The sequence below is a fragment of the Canis lupus genome, chromosome 1 (genome assembly GCF_011100685.1).
Source record: "Canis lupus familiaris isolate Mischka breed German Shepherd chromosome 1, alternate assembly UU_Cfam_GSD_1.0, whole genome shotgun sequence".
NCBI lineage: Eukaryota > Metazoa > Chordata > Mammalia > Carnivora > Canidae > Canis > Canis lupus.
Window position 1 is genome coordinate 111,325,833 of NC_049222.1, and position 16,036 is coordinate 111,341,868.

The 16,036-nt window shown below is 57.9% G+C and overlaps 1 protein-coding gene and 1 long non-coding RNA gene across 2 annotated transcripts; one reads left to right on the plus strand and one right to left on the minus strand.

The window, feature by feature from the left end:
• Positions 1-3,400: 3,400 nt before the first annotated feature.
• BCL3 (BCL3 transcription coactivator) lies at positions 3,401-12,562 on the minus strand. Its single transcript, XM_038528625.1, has 9 exons — positions 12,292-12,562; positions 10,400-10,553; positions 5,958-6,066; positions 5,619-5,823; positions 5,426-5,514; positions 5,178-5,255; positions 4,586-4,753; positions 4,348-4,465; positions 3,401-4,018 (listed from the first exon to the last, which is right to left on the minus strand). The coding sequence occupies exons 1-9, from the start codon at positions 12,545-12,547 to the stop codon at positions 3,831-3,833; spliced, it is 1,365 nt and encodes a 454-aa protein (XP_038384553.1). The 5' UTR covers positions 12,548-12,562; the 3' UTR covers positions 3,401-3,830.
• Positions 8,006-9,921, plus strand: LOC119870967. Its single transcript, XR_005354567.1, has 3 exons — positions 8,006-8,048; positions 9,126-9,277; positions 9,352-9,921. It is a non-coding gene; the product is annotated as an uncharacterized LOC119870967 (long non-coding RNA).
• Positions 12,563-16,036: the final 3,474 nt, after the last annotated feature.

The following is a 16,036-nucleotide window of genomic DNA, read 5'->3' on the forward strand; positions in this document are numbered from 1 at the left end:
TGCTAAACTGCCTAGCCACCTGGGCTGCCCAGCCCCTATGTTTCTATGAATACCCTCAAAGGGGTCATACAAGGTGATATGAGACTAGATGCAGCCAGAATCACAGAGGCCAGAGTAGGGGGTGGGGGTGGGGGAGGCTCATTCATCCACCCATCACTTCTCAAGGGTATGCTTCATGCCAGGCAGTGTGCTGGCTGCTGTGGGGGGCCGCAGGGAAGAAGGCCCTGTACTGCCCTCCCACGGCTGACGCTCTGTGGGAGAGACACTCATTGTGAGTGGCCTTATGTGTGTGTGTGGATCATCGCACAGGAAATTCTCACATGCAGCAGCTTGCAGGGCCGAACAGTCACCCTCCATAGTGGGAATGGTGGTTCTTCCTCCCCCCAGAATACATCCCTATCCTAACCCTTGGAACTTGCGAATATGACCTTACTTGGAAATAAGGTCTTTGCAGATGCAATTAAGGGAAGGATCTCTTGGGTTATCTACATGGGCCCTAAATCCATTGACATACATGTCCTTACAGGAGGCAGCAGAGGAGACCAGACACATCCAGGAGAGGGCGGAGGAAGATGTAGCCCTGAGCCCAGGAACGCTGGAACATGGGGGCCCAGCAGCTGCTGGAAGGAGCAAGGCACCTTTGGAGGGAGTGTGCCCCTGCCGACTCCTTGATTTCAGACCTCTGGCCTCTAGAACTGTGAGAGGATAACTTTCTGTTGCTTTACGCCTCCTTGTTTGTGGCCATTTGTTACAGCAGCCCATAGGAAGCAAGTGGACCTTCCAAGGTCAGGCACCTGCAAGGCTGCTGTGACCCAGGAGCAGGCTCAGAAACACCGGTACATGGTCCTAAACACATACAAAGACGTACAGCCAGCTAAGTCAGGGACCAGGATAGGTCACCCAGGGAGAGTGCACCCCAAAGCATGTGCATGCGAATGCATGTGCATATGTGTACGCACTCCCATGTGCATGCTCATACACTCGGTCATTCCTAACATTGTCTCCCAAGAAGATATTAAGGCAGTCAGCCCCAAAGATACAACATGTCATGGAGTGGTGTCAGCAGAAATGTCACAGTGGCCAAGACAGAAGAAGAACCAGAGGTTTGGGACGCCTGGGTGGCTCAGCGGTTAAGCATCCGACTTCAGCTCCGGGCATGATCCTGGAGTCTCGGGATTGAATCCCACATCAGGCTCCCTGCATGGGACCTGCTTATGTCTCTGCCTCTCTCTCAGTGTCTCATGAATAAATAAATAAAATCAAAGATAAATAATCTTTGATTTTATTTATTTATTCATGAGAGACACAGAGAGAGAGAGAGAGAGAGAGAAGTAGAGACACAGGCAGAGGGAGAAGCAGGCTCCACACAGAAGCCTGACATGGGACTCGATCCTGGGACTCCAGGATCATGCTCTGGGTCAAAGGCAGGCACTAAGCCACTGAGCCACCCAGGGATTCCCTTTTTTTTTTTTAAAGAAGAGCCAGAGGTTCAGGGAGGCCCCGGAGAAAAAGGAAGGAAGGAAGGAAGGAAAAAGAAAAGAAAAGAAAAGAAAAGAAAAGAAAAGAAAGAAAAGAAAAGAAAAGAAAAGAAAAGAAAAGAAAGAAAAGAAAAGAACTCACCATCATTCAGAAATGCACACACGCATGCCAATAGAATTGGACCATGGTTGGACCAGCTTCTCCCACAAGACACCCCTTTCATCAAGGTTGGGGACAGTGGATACCAACGTAGATTTGAGTTCCTCCTTGGGGGTGCCAGCTTGTCCTCGGTCTCCTCCACCCTACATCTATCTTCTTTCCGGTGTTCAAATTCCTGTAACAAGTCTCTTATCCATATACCCACTTCCTAGTAATGTTGCTTTTCTGATTGAAGCATGGGGTGGGCTGAATAAAGGCTCTGAAAGATCCCTATATTCTAATCCCTGCGATCTGTGGAAGTTACTTTAAATGGCAAAAGAGACTTTGCAGATGTGATGAAATTAAGGATCTTGAGATGAAGAGAGGAACTTAGATTATCTCAGTGGGTCCAGTATAATTGCAGGGTCCTTCTAAGAAGGAGGCAGGAGGTCTGGGTGGAAGTGCGGATGAAGGGGCGCTTGGGTGGCTCCCTGGGTTGAGCATCCGTCATGATCTCAGGGTCACAAGATTGAGCCCCATGTCAGGCTCTGTGCTTAGCACAGAGTCTGCTTGAGATTCTCTCCCTTTGCACTTTCCTCCTGATCTCTCTTTTGCTCTATCAAATAAATTAGTAATAAAATCTTTAAAAAGGTGGGGGGGATGGCTGTGTGGCTTAGCAGTTGACCATCTGCCTTCAGCTCAGGTCATGATCCTGGGGCCCTGGGATTGAGTCCTGCATTGGGCTCCCCACAGGAAGCCTGCTTCTCCCTCTGCCCATGTCTCTCTCTCATGAATAAATAAATAAAATCTTTTTAAAAGTGCAGATGGAAGCAAGAGGTCAAAGTGATAGAAGGGACCATGAGACAAGGAACGCAGCCTCTAGAAGCTGAAAAAGGCAAGGAGGTGGATTCTCCCCTAGAGCTTCCAGAAGGAAACAGCCCTGCTGACACTTTGACATTGGGCCAATGAAACTGATTTCGGACTTCTGACCTCTAGAACTGTAAGTGAATCAATCCGTTATTTTAAGCCACTAAATTGGTGGTGCTTTGTGACAGGGGTGATGGGAGATGAATACAAATGTTAAGTGTGATAAAGAAGTGACACATCCACAGAGTTAAGACCCAAACATTGTTATGTCAGGGGGGCTCTGGAATTGCTGAGTCAAACACACGGTGGACCAAGCAAGGCAGTCATACAAAGAATCACACGATGACCACAGGTTTCAATGTTGGGAACACTCACAACTGCTACACACACACACACACACATACACACAGGCCCAGAGACCATCAATCACATGACAGTCAGCTCCCCAACTGGGACCCACAAACCTCAGAAACACACATACAAGGGGCACCTGGGTAGCTCAGTTGTTGAGCCTCTGCCATGACCTCAGGTCATGATCCTGGGGTCCTGGGATCGAGTCCCGCAGGGAGCCTGCTTCTCCCTCTGCCTGTCTCTCTGCCTTTCTCTGTCTCTCATGAATAAATAAATAAAAACACACACACACACACATGCAGACACCTGGGGTCACTATGGAATCCGAAATGGTGCCCCGGAAGGATGTCACACACTACGTCGTCCTCAGAAATGGTGGCACAGTGACACAACAGAATGGGCAAACTAGAAGTGCCAGGGTCACCCACATGTACCATCATTACCATCATCAGTCTGAGACCCACAAGGTCACTCATGGAGTCAGCTGGGTAGGACGTACAGCTGTGCACACACACAAACACACTTCCTCCAGACCTCCCGTGAAAGAGGCCCTGCCAAGCCTGGGTATGGTACAAAAATAGTTTATTACAAAAGAAATCCAACCAAAATGCCTAATAATTTACATTGTTATCAGTGCCTGGCTATGGCCCATCTCCCCCTCCTCACCCAGCTGGGGGGGTGGGGGGAGGGGAGTGACTATTCCCTGGTTCCACCAGCTCTGGGGGAGGAGAAGGAATCTGGGTGGAATTCCAGACAGGGGACTGGCGCCTGAGAATAACAGGGGTAAAAGGCCTGGGGGGGCCACAAGTTGAGTGGAGGCAGGAGAATATCTTTGCTCAGAAGAGGGGGCTTATGGGTACATGCTTGTGCCTCTGTGCAAATCCTGGTCCTGAAGGGGGGGGGCAGAGTAAGGTCTTCACAGTTTCTAGGAGGGTTGACCCCACAGGGCAGGGAGGTCCCTCCGCATGAGTCTGAGATCTGCCCCCCCATCCCTCTCAGCTGCCTCCTGGAGCTGGCGAGGGAGGCACTGGCCGGCCAGGGGCTCGGAGGACCCCAGCGAAGGGCAGGAAGGCAGGTGGAGATGAGGGAGGAAGGAAGAAACTGGGGGGAGCCATGGGGAATCCAGGCGGGTCCTTGGGAGGAGACTGGGAGGGCGAGGAGGAGGGGGACGCAGAAAGGAGACCTGTGGGGAGAAGAAAGTGGTGAGCACCAGATCCGGACACAAGGTGCTAGGCCTGCTCTGGGGGTCTGGGGAAGGGTACGGGGCCTGGAAGGTTCCGGGGGGAGGAGGGGAAGGGGTCTGGAGGGTTCCAGGGGAGGAGGGAAGGGGGCCTGGAGGGTTGAGGAGGGGAGGGGGCCTGGAGGGTTGAGGAGGGGAGGGGGCCTGGAGGGTTCCAGGGGGGCAGGGAAGGGTACACAGGCCTGGAGGGTTCCGGGGGAGGAGGGGTGGGGGCCTGGAGGGTTGTGGGGGGGGGGCGCTGAGAGGTTGGTGGCAGGGAGCTCGGTCCTCACCGTTGGAGCTGAGGAGGCTGCTGCTCTCGGGGGAGGTGGTGGCGCTGCGTTCCGGGGAGGGCTCTGGCTGTGATGCGGGCGCCGGCCGGGTCGCCTTCCCCCTCAGGATGTCGATGACCTGCAGGAAGATGGGGGTCACCACCGGGCGGCTCCGGCCCGCGCTGCTCGCTCTCACCGGGGCTCTCGCGGGGCGGGCGTCGCCCGGGGTCCCGTCCGCGCCCGCTCCCCGCGCACTCACCCGGCGGCTGCGCGCCACCATGAGCGGCGTGTCGTTGTGGCAGTTCTTGAGGCCGCTGTCGGCGCCGCTGCGGACCAGCGTGCGCACCAGCGGGAGGAGCCCGCGGCCGGACGCCGAGTGCAGCGCCGAGCTGCCCGAGTACATCTGCGCGTTCACGTTGGCGCCGTGCTGCGGGGCGGGAGGGTCGCGTCAGGGGGGACGGCGGGGACGGCCGCCGCGGGGGTGCGCGGCAGGGGGCGGGGGCGGGGCCCGGGCTGACCACCCGGGGCTGGACGCGGCCGCTCGGAGTGGGGGCGCCCCCGGAGGGAGGGAAGGTCCAGAGGCGAGGCGGGCGCAAGGACAGCGCGGGACGCAGGGTGAGCAAGGCCGTCGTCGCTGCAGCGGGCCTGGCTCGTTCTGGGGGCGGGGGAAGGCAAGCGAGAAGGCCCCGGACAAGAGGGCAGCCTCGGGGCTGAAGGCAGAGGGTTGACACAACGAGGCCTAGAAGGAGGGGGCAGATCTGGAAGCGGAGCCAGAGCGGGGGCCAGAGCTGGAGCGCAGGCTGCGTGCCGCGGCCGAGAGCGGGGAGAGGCCCGCGCGGGCGCCGACCCACCTGCAGCAGCAGCTGCACCATACTAAGGCTGTTGTTTTCCACTGCGTGGATGAGCGGGGAGCGGCCGCTTTTAATGTCCTGCAGGAGGGAGGGAAGCTCTTTGAGCCTCTCCGAGCTCTGCCCAATCAGCCGGCCCCGTATCCCAGGCTCTTGGTCCAGCACCTCAATCCCACCCCACCCACTCGCGGTCTCCCACGCAAGCCCCGCCCCCACGCTCCTCCTGCCGAGCCGCGGCCGCGCCTGCTCACCACCGCGTCGATGTCAGCACCTCGCTCCAGCAAGAGCAGCACGGCTTCGGGGCACTGCATGTTCACGGCCACGTGCAGGGCGGTGAGCCCTGAGGGACAGGAATTCTCAGTTAACCTGGGCCAGGGGCGCTGGACCCCAGAAGGACCTCAGGTCTTGCCAGACAGCCCCACCGGCGCCGGGGTAGGTGCTCACCGTCGTAGTTGCGGGCCTCCAGGTCCACGGTGCCCGGGGCTGCGCTGTCCAGAAGGGCCCGCAGGCACGTCGGGCTGCGGTGCTCACAGGCCAGGTGGGCTGCCGTCTGGCCATGGCGGTCCAGGGCCATGGGACTGGCACCCGCCATCACTAGGAGCCGCACCATCGATGGCAGTGTGGTGATCACAGCCAGGTGTAGCGGTGTCTGTGGAACAGAGACTATGAGGAACCTGCTTGGACCTGTGTCCCCAGTCTTGTCTCTGAGGATCTCCGAGTCTGGATCCCCAGCTTCTAGGACTTAGTCCTCTCTTCCATCGGATCCAAGCCCCCCAGGCTCACCTGTCGCAGGTTGTTGTAGATATCTAGCTCTCGGCCCCCATGCTGGAAGAGGTTGACAAGCCGATGTACAGCTGGCAGGTTGCCCTGCACCACCGCAATGTGGAGTGGCCTGGGGGATCACAAGCATTAGGGGTGGTCATCTCTCACCTCCATACGCTGAGTGGTGCTAACTCCCAACATGTGCTGGGGAGTTTGAAAGTATATACAGAATCCACCCACTTTTCCTGACCCTCACTCCCTCCCTCCCGGTTCAGCCACCATCACCTCCCTCCTGGACTGTTCGCTCCTCACTGGCCTCCTTGCTTCCGCCTCTGCCCTGCTGTCTGTCTCCCACATAGCAGCCAGAGAGACCCTTTTGCAACCTAAATCAGGTCAAGTGCCGCTTCTGCTCAGAACTCTCAGAATCAAGGCCAAACAGGCCCCATGTGATCTTGCCTCCCCTCTTCCATCCCTTTGATTTCTTCTCCATCTGCTCTCTTCACTCTGCTTGGCTTCCTTGCTGTTCCTCAAGCAAAACTAGCATGCTTGCCCCTCAGGGCCTTTGTTTTTTTTTTTTTGCCCCTCAGGGCCTTTGCATTGACTGTTCCCTCTGCCTGGAACTGTCATCCCCCAGATACCCCCAGGGCCTTTGCACTGGTTGTTCCCTCTGCCTGGAACAGTCATCCCCCAGATAATCTGCACTGCGTAGTTCCCCTCATTTGGGCCTCTGCTAAAATGGTATGGCCACCTCCCCTTCCCCCCTCCCCTGCCTAATTTTCCTCTACATCATCACCCAACATTGTAGTTTATTTGTTTCCTGTCTGAATCTCTGAAGCTAGAATGTCAGCTCCACCAGGGCAGGGCATTTTGTCTGCTTTGGTCACTGCCCAGTGCCTAGGACTGCAGCTGGTGCTGAGCAGGTGCTCCACAAACATGCACTGAATAAATGAATCCGTCACAGTGATCCCTGGCCATCCTTGAGGCCGGTGAGCTTGTTCCCACCTCTCTCTAGGGCCCCAGGGAAGTACTCTCCATCTGTTGTGACTGCATGTTACGCTCAGCCTCCAACCCAGAAGCATTTGTGTGGAGGAATTTTTGCCCAAAGGGGAGGTGGGAGTACTGGGATGGAGTCATTGTTCTGGACACTGGCTGCACAACTCAGATTCCCTCCTTCCGGACCAAAGGACTCACTCTCCCAGCTTCTGGGAAGGTTGTCGCCTATCAGCTCTCTCCGGGAATTACCCTCTGCTGAAAAGCACTGCTTGCCTGGGTCATGAGTGGGGGCAGCTGCCATCCCGTGGCATCCAGTGACTGGTCAGTGCTGGCATAGAGGGCCTAGTCTTCTGGCCCCATCTCTAGAGGCCACAGCAGCTGCTCTATTCCCCATTGGACAGCTAAGGCCCTGCTGAGACTCCCAACAGCCCCATTTCTGCCCAGTTCTTCCTTCATCCCCACTGGCATGGATCTGGAAAATATTTCCCAATAACCAGAGCCATGCTAAGGCAGGTGAACCTTCCCATTGTGAAATGTGCTTCCAGAATCCGCATTTTAAACTAGCTCTCTAAGTGCTTCGGTGACGGGTGACGGTGGAGAGAGATCGTGCAGGAACCTCAACCCCCCCCCGCCCCGCCCCCCGCCGCCCCCGCTCCCGGGGCTGGTGGCTTTGGGGGGCTAACCAGGCCAGGGTTGCAGCTGTTTGTGCTAGAGCAAAGTCACGTGCCCCTCCGGTTTTCTCCTTGGTACCTTAGAGCCCACAATAGCGCCCACCTCCCAAGAGGCGCTTTGCAGGTGAAATGCGGAACCTGGATCCCGAATCGTGAAAGCCAAATTTAAAAGGAAAATGTTGGGGGAGGGGCGGACCTAGGCCTGGGGTGTGTGTGGGGGGTGGGGGTGGGCGGAGAAAGGTTCCTTTCCCTCCCTCCATCTCCCAGGAAGCCTGGCCTGGGTCCCTCTCGGGGCGGGCGGGGTTAAGTGAGGGCAGAGGGAGCGAATGATTTCAGAGAAACCGTCCAGGCCTGAGTTCCCATAAACGCGCGGGCTGCAGGGGGTGGGGCGGGGCTGGAGGAAGTGGGGACGGGAGGGGCGGCCCAGCCCTCGGACTTCCAGTAACAGGTCTGCTGGGCGGGGCTCCGCTTCCTGCTCCCGGGGGAGGGAAGCCTCCCGCCGGGGATCTACCCCGGCCACCCCCGGCACCCCCACTTCCATCCTCGCGTGGGGTGGAGCAGGAGGGAGGCCAAACAAAAAGACCAAGCTTTCCTGGGTGGGGGTGGCGGGGAGGACCCCAAGTTTTCCAGCCTAAGGGCCCCTTTGGAACTCCACCCTTCTGAAGCTCTGCCTCCAGCTGGCTCCCTATCCCCCATATCCCGGCATCCACCCCCGAGATCTCTTAGGACCCGAATACGGTGCCCTAACTCTTTGCAGATACCAGCTTTCCCAGTCGCTGGACCCTGTTCCTTAACGCCTCAGGGGTCAAGGAATACAGTACCCCGACCTCTGCTCTTCTCTACCTTCCCAGTGCCCCGAGATTCTTGCTCTCTCGAGTCCCTAGAAGTCCAGGTTCCCCACGAAGCTCTGCTGCTTTGGGGACCCAGACTTAGCGTGTCCCCCTCCCCCACCCCCAGGCTAGCCAGCTGTCCATTCCGGTAAGGTCTCGGCCCCAGCGGAAAGGGGTTAAGGTTAGATTGAACGCCAGGAGGGGGAGGCTGCGAGTGAGTGACGGCTGCTGACGTGGGGGAGGCAGAGCAGCTGGGCTGCGGTCAAGTTCTGCGGGAAGGGATTTCCCCCAACAGGCAGCTGAGGCTGAAGTGTTTGCTTTGGAGGGGAGGGGGGAGAGCGGGGGAGGGCAGGGGAGGGCGGGTGGGGCGCAGCATTTGAGGCTGGTTGTGCCAATGGCCTTCTGCACGCTGCATTCGCAGGCTGCAAACAAATCACCCCTGGGGGCAGATACAAATAAAATGTATTTCACAGATGACCCCAGAGGTACCCACAGTGGGAGGGAACTAGTTTTATTCAGCCTTTTAGGTATCTTGGGCACTTTCTCCTGCTTGGACTCACAGGATGGCCCACAACCACCCCGGGAGCTCTGTTAGAACACCCCATCCCCCTGCATAGAGGACCTACTGTGTGCTTGGCCCTGGCCTATGTTCTATGCGCATGGGCATCAACTGCACTGAATCCTAATTTTCATAGGTCCTGTATGAGCCCCGATTTCCAGAAAGGGAAAATCTGAGGCTCAGGGATGTGAAGTCACAAGTTGGCCAGTGATGGCCCCTTTTTCTGCAGCAATGAGCCTGTCCATTCCATCCCTACCTTTGGTTTCCAGTCCCCAAACCAATTCCCAGGTAAGCGCTTTATAGAAGAGATTTCTTGTGTGCCTCACAGACTTTTACACGCTTACAGTTCTTGTTTTTGACAGGGGAAAACTCTGGCCGAGAACGGTGAGAATGTGGCCAGCTGAAATTCAAACCTAGGTGGAGAAGTAATAATCGATGGTCAAGTGTGTTGAGCGCTGACTATGCACTGGGCACAGAGCTAAACCCTTCCTTGCAGGGGTTCTCAGCGGCCTCAAGGGCACGTTTTCAACTGCAGGTGATGATGAACTATGGAATTTGTGAAATCGGTTTAAGGGATCCTCAAATCAATCGACTGACCTCTGACCCTGAAACAGTGGAAGAGTCTAGAATAGAAAATACAAAGTAGATCCCATCTATTAAGGGGGTCTCTTGTTCTGCGCAATTTTTACTCCTATGTGTGTACGTGTGCTGGGTTTAACATAAAGTATATAATAGCAATGATATTAATTAATCAGTACTTACTGAGTTCTTATAACCTACCAGGCTTAGTGCTAAGAGCTTAACATGTATAATTCATATATAACAAATCAATCAATGAAATATCTTTCTCCTGTTTGGAGTTTTAAAAAGAATTTTGGGGTATATTTGGGTACCTTTGATTATTTTATTTTTTAAAAATCATCCCCAGGACGCCTGGGTGGCTTAGTGGTTGATCGTCTGCCTTCCGCTCAGGGTGTGATCCCAGGATCGGGGATCAAGTCCCATGTCTGGCTCCTTGCATGGAGTCGGCTTCACCCTCTGCCTTTGTCTCTGTGTCTCTCTGTGTCTCTCTGTGTCTCTCTCTGTCTCTGTCTCTCATGAATAAATAAGTAAATAAATAAATAAATAAATCTTAAAAAAAAAGTCATCCCCATACCCAATGTGGGGCTTGAACTCACAACCCTGGGATCAAGAGTTGCATGTTCTATCGACGGAGCCAGCCGGGCGCCCCTCTCATGCTTGGATTTGGATAAAAATTTTGTAGCTGCCTGCTTCAAAAACAGTCCTAGGAGGTAAGTGCTCAGGTTGCCCATTTTTCAGAGAGGAAGCTGAGTGCCCCTGTGTGGTGGTGGGTGAGGTGGGCGGAGGGCTGGCTCTTCCATTTATGGGGGGGGGGGGGGCTTTACTCACGTGTCTCCGTCCTCATCTGCATGGGTGGCCACAGCGATGTCAGCCGACAAGGGATGTTCCATGGAGTACACCATGGAGTACAGGGGTGTAGGCAGGTTCAGGAGAGGGAAGAGGGAGCCCATATTCGGGGTGGGGTATATGGGAAGTAAAGGTCCTGGACAGAAGGAAGGACAAGGGTGAGGCCAAGCTCACAGACCCTCAACCCGCCCCCTACCTCCAGACCTTCGCTCCTGCTGCCCTGTTTGCTAAGGTCCCTTTTGCATTTCATACCAGGCCCGAAAGGCCCAAGACAAAGTGGCCTTTCACATCCATCTGGGGTCCAGCAGCTTCCCCCTTCACTGTCCTCCGTGAGCCCTGGTCACTGTCATTATCACTTATCTCTTCATGTGTCTGACTCCCCATCTCCTCCTAGGCAGAGTTCCTTAAGGACAGGCCTGAGCCCCATCATCACCCAGCAGGGGGACCTGAGGGCCTGTTTGCCTAGTAAATTTGTGGCTGAGGGAAGTAAGAATGGATGAAACACTGGGTGTTGGGTGACTGTGTAGAGAGTTGGGGAGAAGGGTGGGTGGGTCAGAAGGAGACGAACAATGTCAGATGCCAACCATGGCAGCAGTTGAAGCCATATCCACCCATCACACAGATGGGGAAAACTGAGGCCTGGCTTCTCATGCAGGGAATGGGAAAGAGGAGGCAGTGGCAAGCCTCCTGATGCACACCCTGAGGTTTTCTAACTTGCTCTACTCTGATGGTGTGGAAGGTGCAGGAACTGGGCCAAAGTCTGGAGGCACTAGGCATGGGCTTTCTGCAGCTTTGGGGCCACTCAGGGATGGGTGATGTGGGGACAGCTGTGGTAAGGGATGCCCCTTCCTTGAGATCAGGGATGGAGACAGGGAGAATGCTGTTTGGCCTCCTCTCTCATCTCCTGATCTTTGGGGGCCCCCATTCATGCACCCCCAAGTTTGCAGACCCTTGTATCTCCAGTACCGGGCCTTGGTGTCCTGCAGCTTTTTGCCTGGACACCCCTTAATTCTTCATCCTGACCCTAAATCCTTCACTCCCAGAATCGCCCGGTCCTGCCCCCCATTCCTAGAACCCTCCATTCCCAAGCCTTGACTTTGTGGCCACCTGACTTTGTGACCTCCAATGAGACCTTGAGCCTGTGTGACCATACATAACTGGTGCCCAGGACCCCAGATTCTCTGTCCTGCTGGCTCCTCAGGACCCCTACTATCTGCGTCTGTTTCCTTGGATCCTTGTGATTCCAGATATTGGGGTGCTTAAACTCTGTTCTCCTGATTCCCACCAGTCCCTGAGATCATGGTTCCTGAGATTTTGATGTGCTGACACCTCCCATATCTGACTTCTTAGAACCCGAGTCACTGTTTCTCTGACTTCCTTTGATACCACATACCTGGATGCCAGGAACCCCAGTTTCTTGGGCCAAAGCACTGAGTCTTTATAATCCTCAATATCTGGGTTCTAAAGAGCTTATAACTCTGTGTTCTTGGGACTATAGGCTCTGCCCCCTTGATTCCGCAAGAATCTGTCCCTATCTGTCCTGCTGGGCACTGTCCCCTGGGTCTTCCTATCGTGGCTTTCAGACTGGGCTCTGTCCCCCAGGACCCCCTGACACCCGGTGTCCTGGGACCCCCATATCTATGTCGGAAGGCACTGCTCCCTGAGGTTCCCATGACCGTGTCCCCGGGACCTCAGGCCCTGCTCCCTCGCAGCTCCCCAGAGCCCGAGGTCCTTGGGACCTTGGATTCCGTCGCCCCTGTTTCTCAGCTCCCTGGGGAGCCCCTGTATTTGCATCCTGATCTCTGTTGCCTGGCTCTGGTGACCCTGCGCCCTGTCTGACCCCCACCTGGCCCGGACCCGTGGGAGCCACTCACCCTGGTAGTAAAGCGCCTCTGGCCGGGCCAGTCCGTGGGGGGCCGCGGGGACCGCCGGGGAGTCGGGGCCGCCGCCCAGGGGATCCGGGCCGACTACTGGGCCCGCGGCGCCGCGGGGGGCGGCGGGTTCCGGGGAGGGCTCGCGCAGAGGGCGCTTGCGGAGCGGCAGCGCGGCGCCCGGGGGCCCGGCGGCCTTGGGCCGGGTGCGCAGGTCCACGGGCCCCTCGTCCATGGCCCCCGCGGGGCATCGGGGCATGGGGCCGCCGGAGACGGCGGCCGAGCGGGCGGCCGGAGCGCTGCTCGGCTCGGCGGCACCGGAGGGTGGCTGCGCCGGGCGCCGGGACTTCCCCTGCCGCCGGCTGAACTGAAGGGACTTTTGTCGGCCGGGGCGGTGCCGGTCGCCCGCCTCCCCGCCCCCGGCCCCCCCGGGGCCACCCGTCCGCCCCAGGGGTTTCCTGGACCCGCCGCCGCTCCCGCCGCCCCGCGGTGCTGCCCTCCGAGCGTCCCGCCCGCGCCGCGCCCCGCGCCCGCCCCCTCCCGACCCGCGGCGCCCCCGGCGGCTGGGCCCCGGCGCTGGTGGGGGGGCAGGGGGCGGGGTCGGGGGCCGGGGTCCCCACCCTTGCGGCTGCGGGCCTCTCGCGGGCGCTGCCTCAGTGTTTTGCTCTTTCTGGCTACTTGTCTCTATCTCTGTAGCTCTGTATCTGGGTCTCTGCGGGCTGGAGACGTGTCTTTCTGGGTCTCTCGCTCTGTCTCTCTGTCCTCTGTGCCTCTCACCATCTCTCTCTGTCTCCTGTCTCCTGTCTCCTGGGTACGGTCTGATCTCAGCTTCTCCCACAGGGAGGGGTTCCAGGAGGCCCCGGGCTCACTAGGACGCGGGTTCGAGTCCCGACTCCCACTTCCTCGCCGGGGTGACCTTGACCAGGCACTTCCCTCCGCCGAGCCGTTTCCTCCTTTGCGGGAGGAAAAAGACGCACCCAGGTCAGGGACTGCCCTCGGCAGGCGCCCAGCAGCGCGGACGGTAGTGCCTGCCATCCCTCTGCCTGCCCTGTCGCCATCCCGGCCTCCTCCGTGTGGCCCAGCCGTGCGTCAGAACTTCGCTTCAGGGGATGGGGTGCACAGTGGGTCTCGGCCTGAAGGGCCCCTCTACCCAGCTCGAGCTTCTGGGCGAAGAGATCGATCGGGAGAGACCCGGGGAGGGAGAGACGAGGAAGACAGCAAGGGACGTGGAGACGCGGCGCAGAGTCCGGGCTACGGGGCCCGGGGTGCGGGGTGGGGTGGGGTGGGGTGGGGTGGGGTGGGGTGGGCGGTCTGGCTGCCCCTTCCCCCCCACGTTCCCCTCCCCTCCGGGCGGGCTTGGTGGGTGGGGAACAGGCCGGGCGGGTTGGGGGCATGACTCAGAGGCCGCCCGGAGCTGGGGGGCGGGGCGGGGCGGGCCTTCCCCGAGGCCCCGCCCCCGCCCCTTCTCTCCGCCCCGGGGAGGGGCCGCCTCGGCGCGGGGCTTTCCCGGATTTCCCTTGGGGCGGGGCCGTCGCTGGGGTTGAGTCCGGGTCACTGAGTTACGGGAGGCCAAGGGGGAGGCTTTGGGGATTTAGGGGGGGGCGCGGAGGAATGGGGGCCGCACTACGGATCTGTCCAGGGGGCACACAGGCCCCCCGGGTCTTTTAGCGCCCCCCGTATCTGCAACGCTGTCCCTCCATCCCCGCCTCCGGCCCCGCCCCCATCTCTTTTTGTCTCCCGATCTCTGCCTGTGTCTCTGGGCCCCTGAAAGTCGGTGTGGGGCCCCGGCCCCCCGGGAAGGGACTTTGCCCAGGACTCGAGCCCCGCCCCAAGTGGATCGTTAACCCGGGATGTGAGGAGCAGCTGTGGGCAGAGAGAGGCCTCACCCCTTCCCCCTTCTCTGCTTTCTGCCTCTCTCTCTCTGGTCCCGCCCCCCACCCTCTCCTTGGCCCATGTAATGGGGAAACAAGGCCTGGGGCTTGCCCCCTGTGGGACCTCAGACAAGTCTTTTGTCTTGGGACTCAGTTTGGCCTTCTGGCAAATGGGGTCAGTGTCCACCCCTGCCTCCTCATGTTGGGGGAGCTTCACCCGGGGAAGAAGTGAAGGAGTTAGGTTGGAAAGTTTGGGTGCTGCTGTTCGTGTCCCCCCAGACCTCACCTGTGGGGGACTCTCAAACAGCGCAGGGTGGTATATGGAGCATCACCCCACTGCGCAAAAGGGGAAGCTGAGCCTCCGGGGGGCGGGGCTTGTCAAGGTGGTGACCCTACGAGGTAGGGGTTGGAAAGACACCCAAGTTCCTCCTACTCCCCTGTCTCTCTGTAGCAGGTGGAAGAATGGCTTTGGGCCTAGGCAGGACTGGCAGAGAGAGAGAGAGAGAGAGTGCTGGCGGTGCTTAGTCTGAGGATGGATGAAGGATAAAAGTCTGAAGGAGGAGGCTTGGAAGGAGGAAGACAGGTCTGAGAGAGTACATGGTCTCAGGGAACGGGAGAAGGGAGAGAGAAAGGGTCTGAGGGAGGAGGTGAGGGGTTGAGGGAGAGCATGAATGTCTGAGGGAGGAGGGTCTCAGAGAGGTGAAGGAGTTCTGAAGGAGGAGGCACTGTCTGAGAAGAACCAAGAAGAGAGCAGCTCTGAGGGAGGAGCAGAGTTGGGGTGGGGGGTGTTCTGAGGGAAGAGGAGCTTTGAGGGTGAAGACCTGAGGCTCTGAGGATGGACAGCATGGTCTGAGGGAGGAGGAGCAGTTTGAAGAGGGCCTCCCTGGGGCAGACGGAGGAGAGGCGAGGAGAGGCGTGCTTGGGACCAAGTGGGACCCAGGGAAGGGAAGAGAAGGGAGGCCTGGAGTCAGCCCCGCCCTGCAGCTGTCTAATTTCCCAGAATCTTCTACTGCTCAGGAAAGTCCCAGCTCCCTCAACCACCTCCCTCCAGTGTCGGGAATGGAGGATGCGGAACCAGGATGGCTGCCCCCTCCTTTCCCCCCTGGCTCCTTGCACCCCCGGCGGGGAGAACTAGGGTCTCCCCTCTCTGGCCTTGAGCTCTGGAGGCCCCCTGCTGGCAGGGGCAGTCCCCGATGAGTCCCAGAAACTTCCCAGAGAGAGCCTGGAAGTCCTGCATGGTGTCTAACCACTTTCCCTCATGCAGGCCGCCCTTTGTAACTGTACTGTATCTGTATTTGGATATTTGTATCCAAAGTTTTTCCTCCCTCCTACTGCTTCTTCCCTTCTCATCCTCCCCCACATCCCTCCCTGGTGGGGCAGGGAAGGAAGGGCCAAGATTGTACCCGTTAAAGGTCCTGAGAAGGAAGAAAGTTCCATCTAGAAGGCTGTGGGCCTGGGGCAGCTTCCTTGCTCTTGGGGCCTTTCCAGACCCTGGGCTCCCATCGGCTTCATTCCTGGGCCTTTTGCTGTTCTGATGCTTGCTCCCCGCTGAGGCCTGGGTGCAAGTCCTGTCTTCTGTTTTCATGAGCTGTGTGACTTCCAACGCACTTACTTGACTGTATCCACAAAGCAGACTAAATCAAGAAACTAGTGCTTCCATCCCACAGGGCCTGGTGTGTAGGAAGTGCTGGATGCAACGTGGCTGCAATTATTATTAGTCTTATTATAACCACAGGAACAATAATTTTTATCATTACCAATCAGTCACGAAGTCTCCACAGCTGGACCCATTTCATTGAGGAAATTAGGATCCTTCCTGATGGGCTTGGGGACCTGGGTTTGAGGCCCAGCTCTGCTGTGTCTGAGCTGTGTGACCT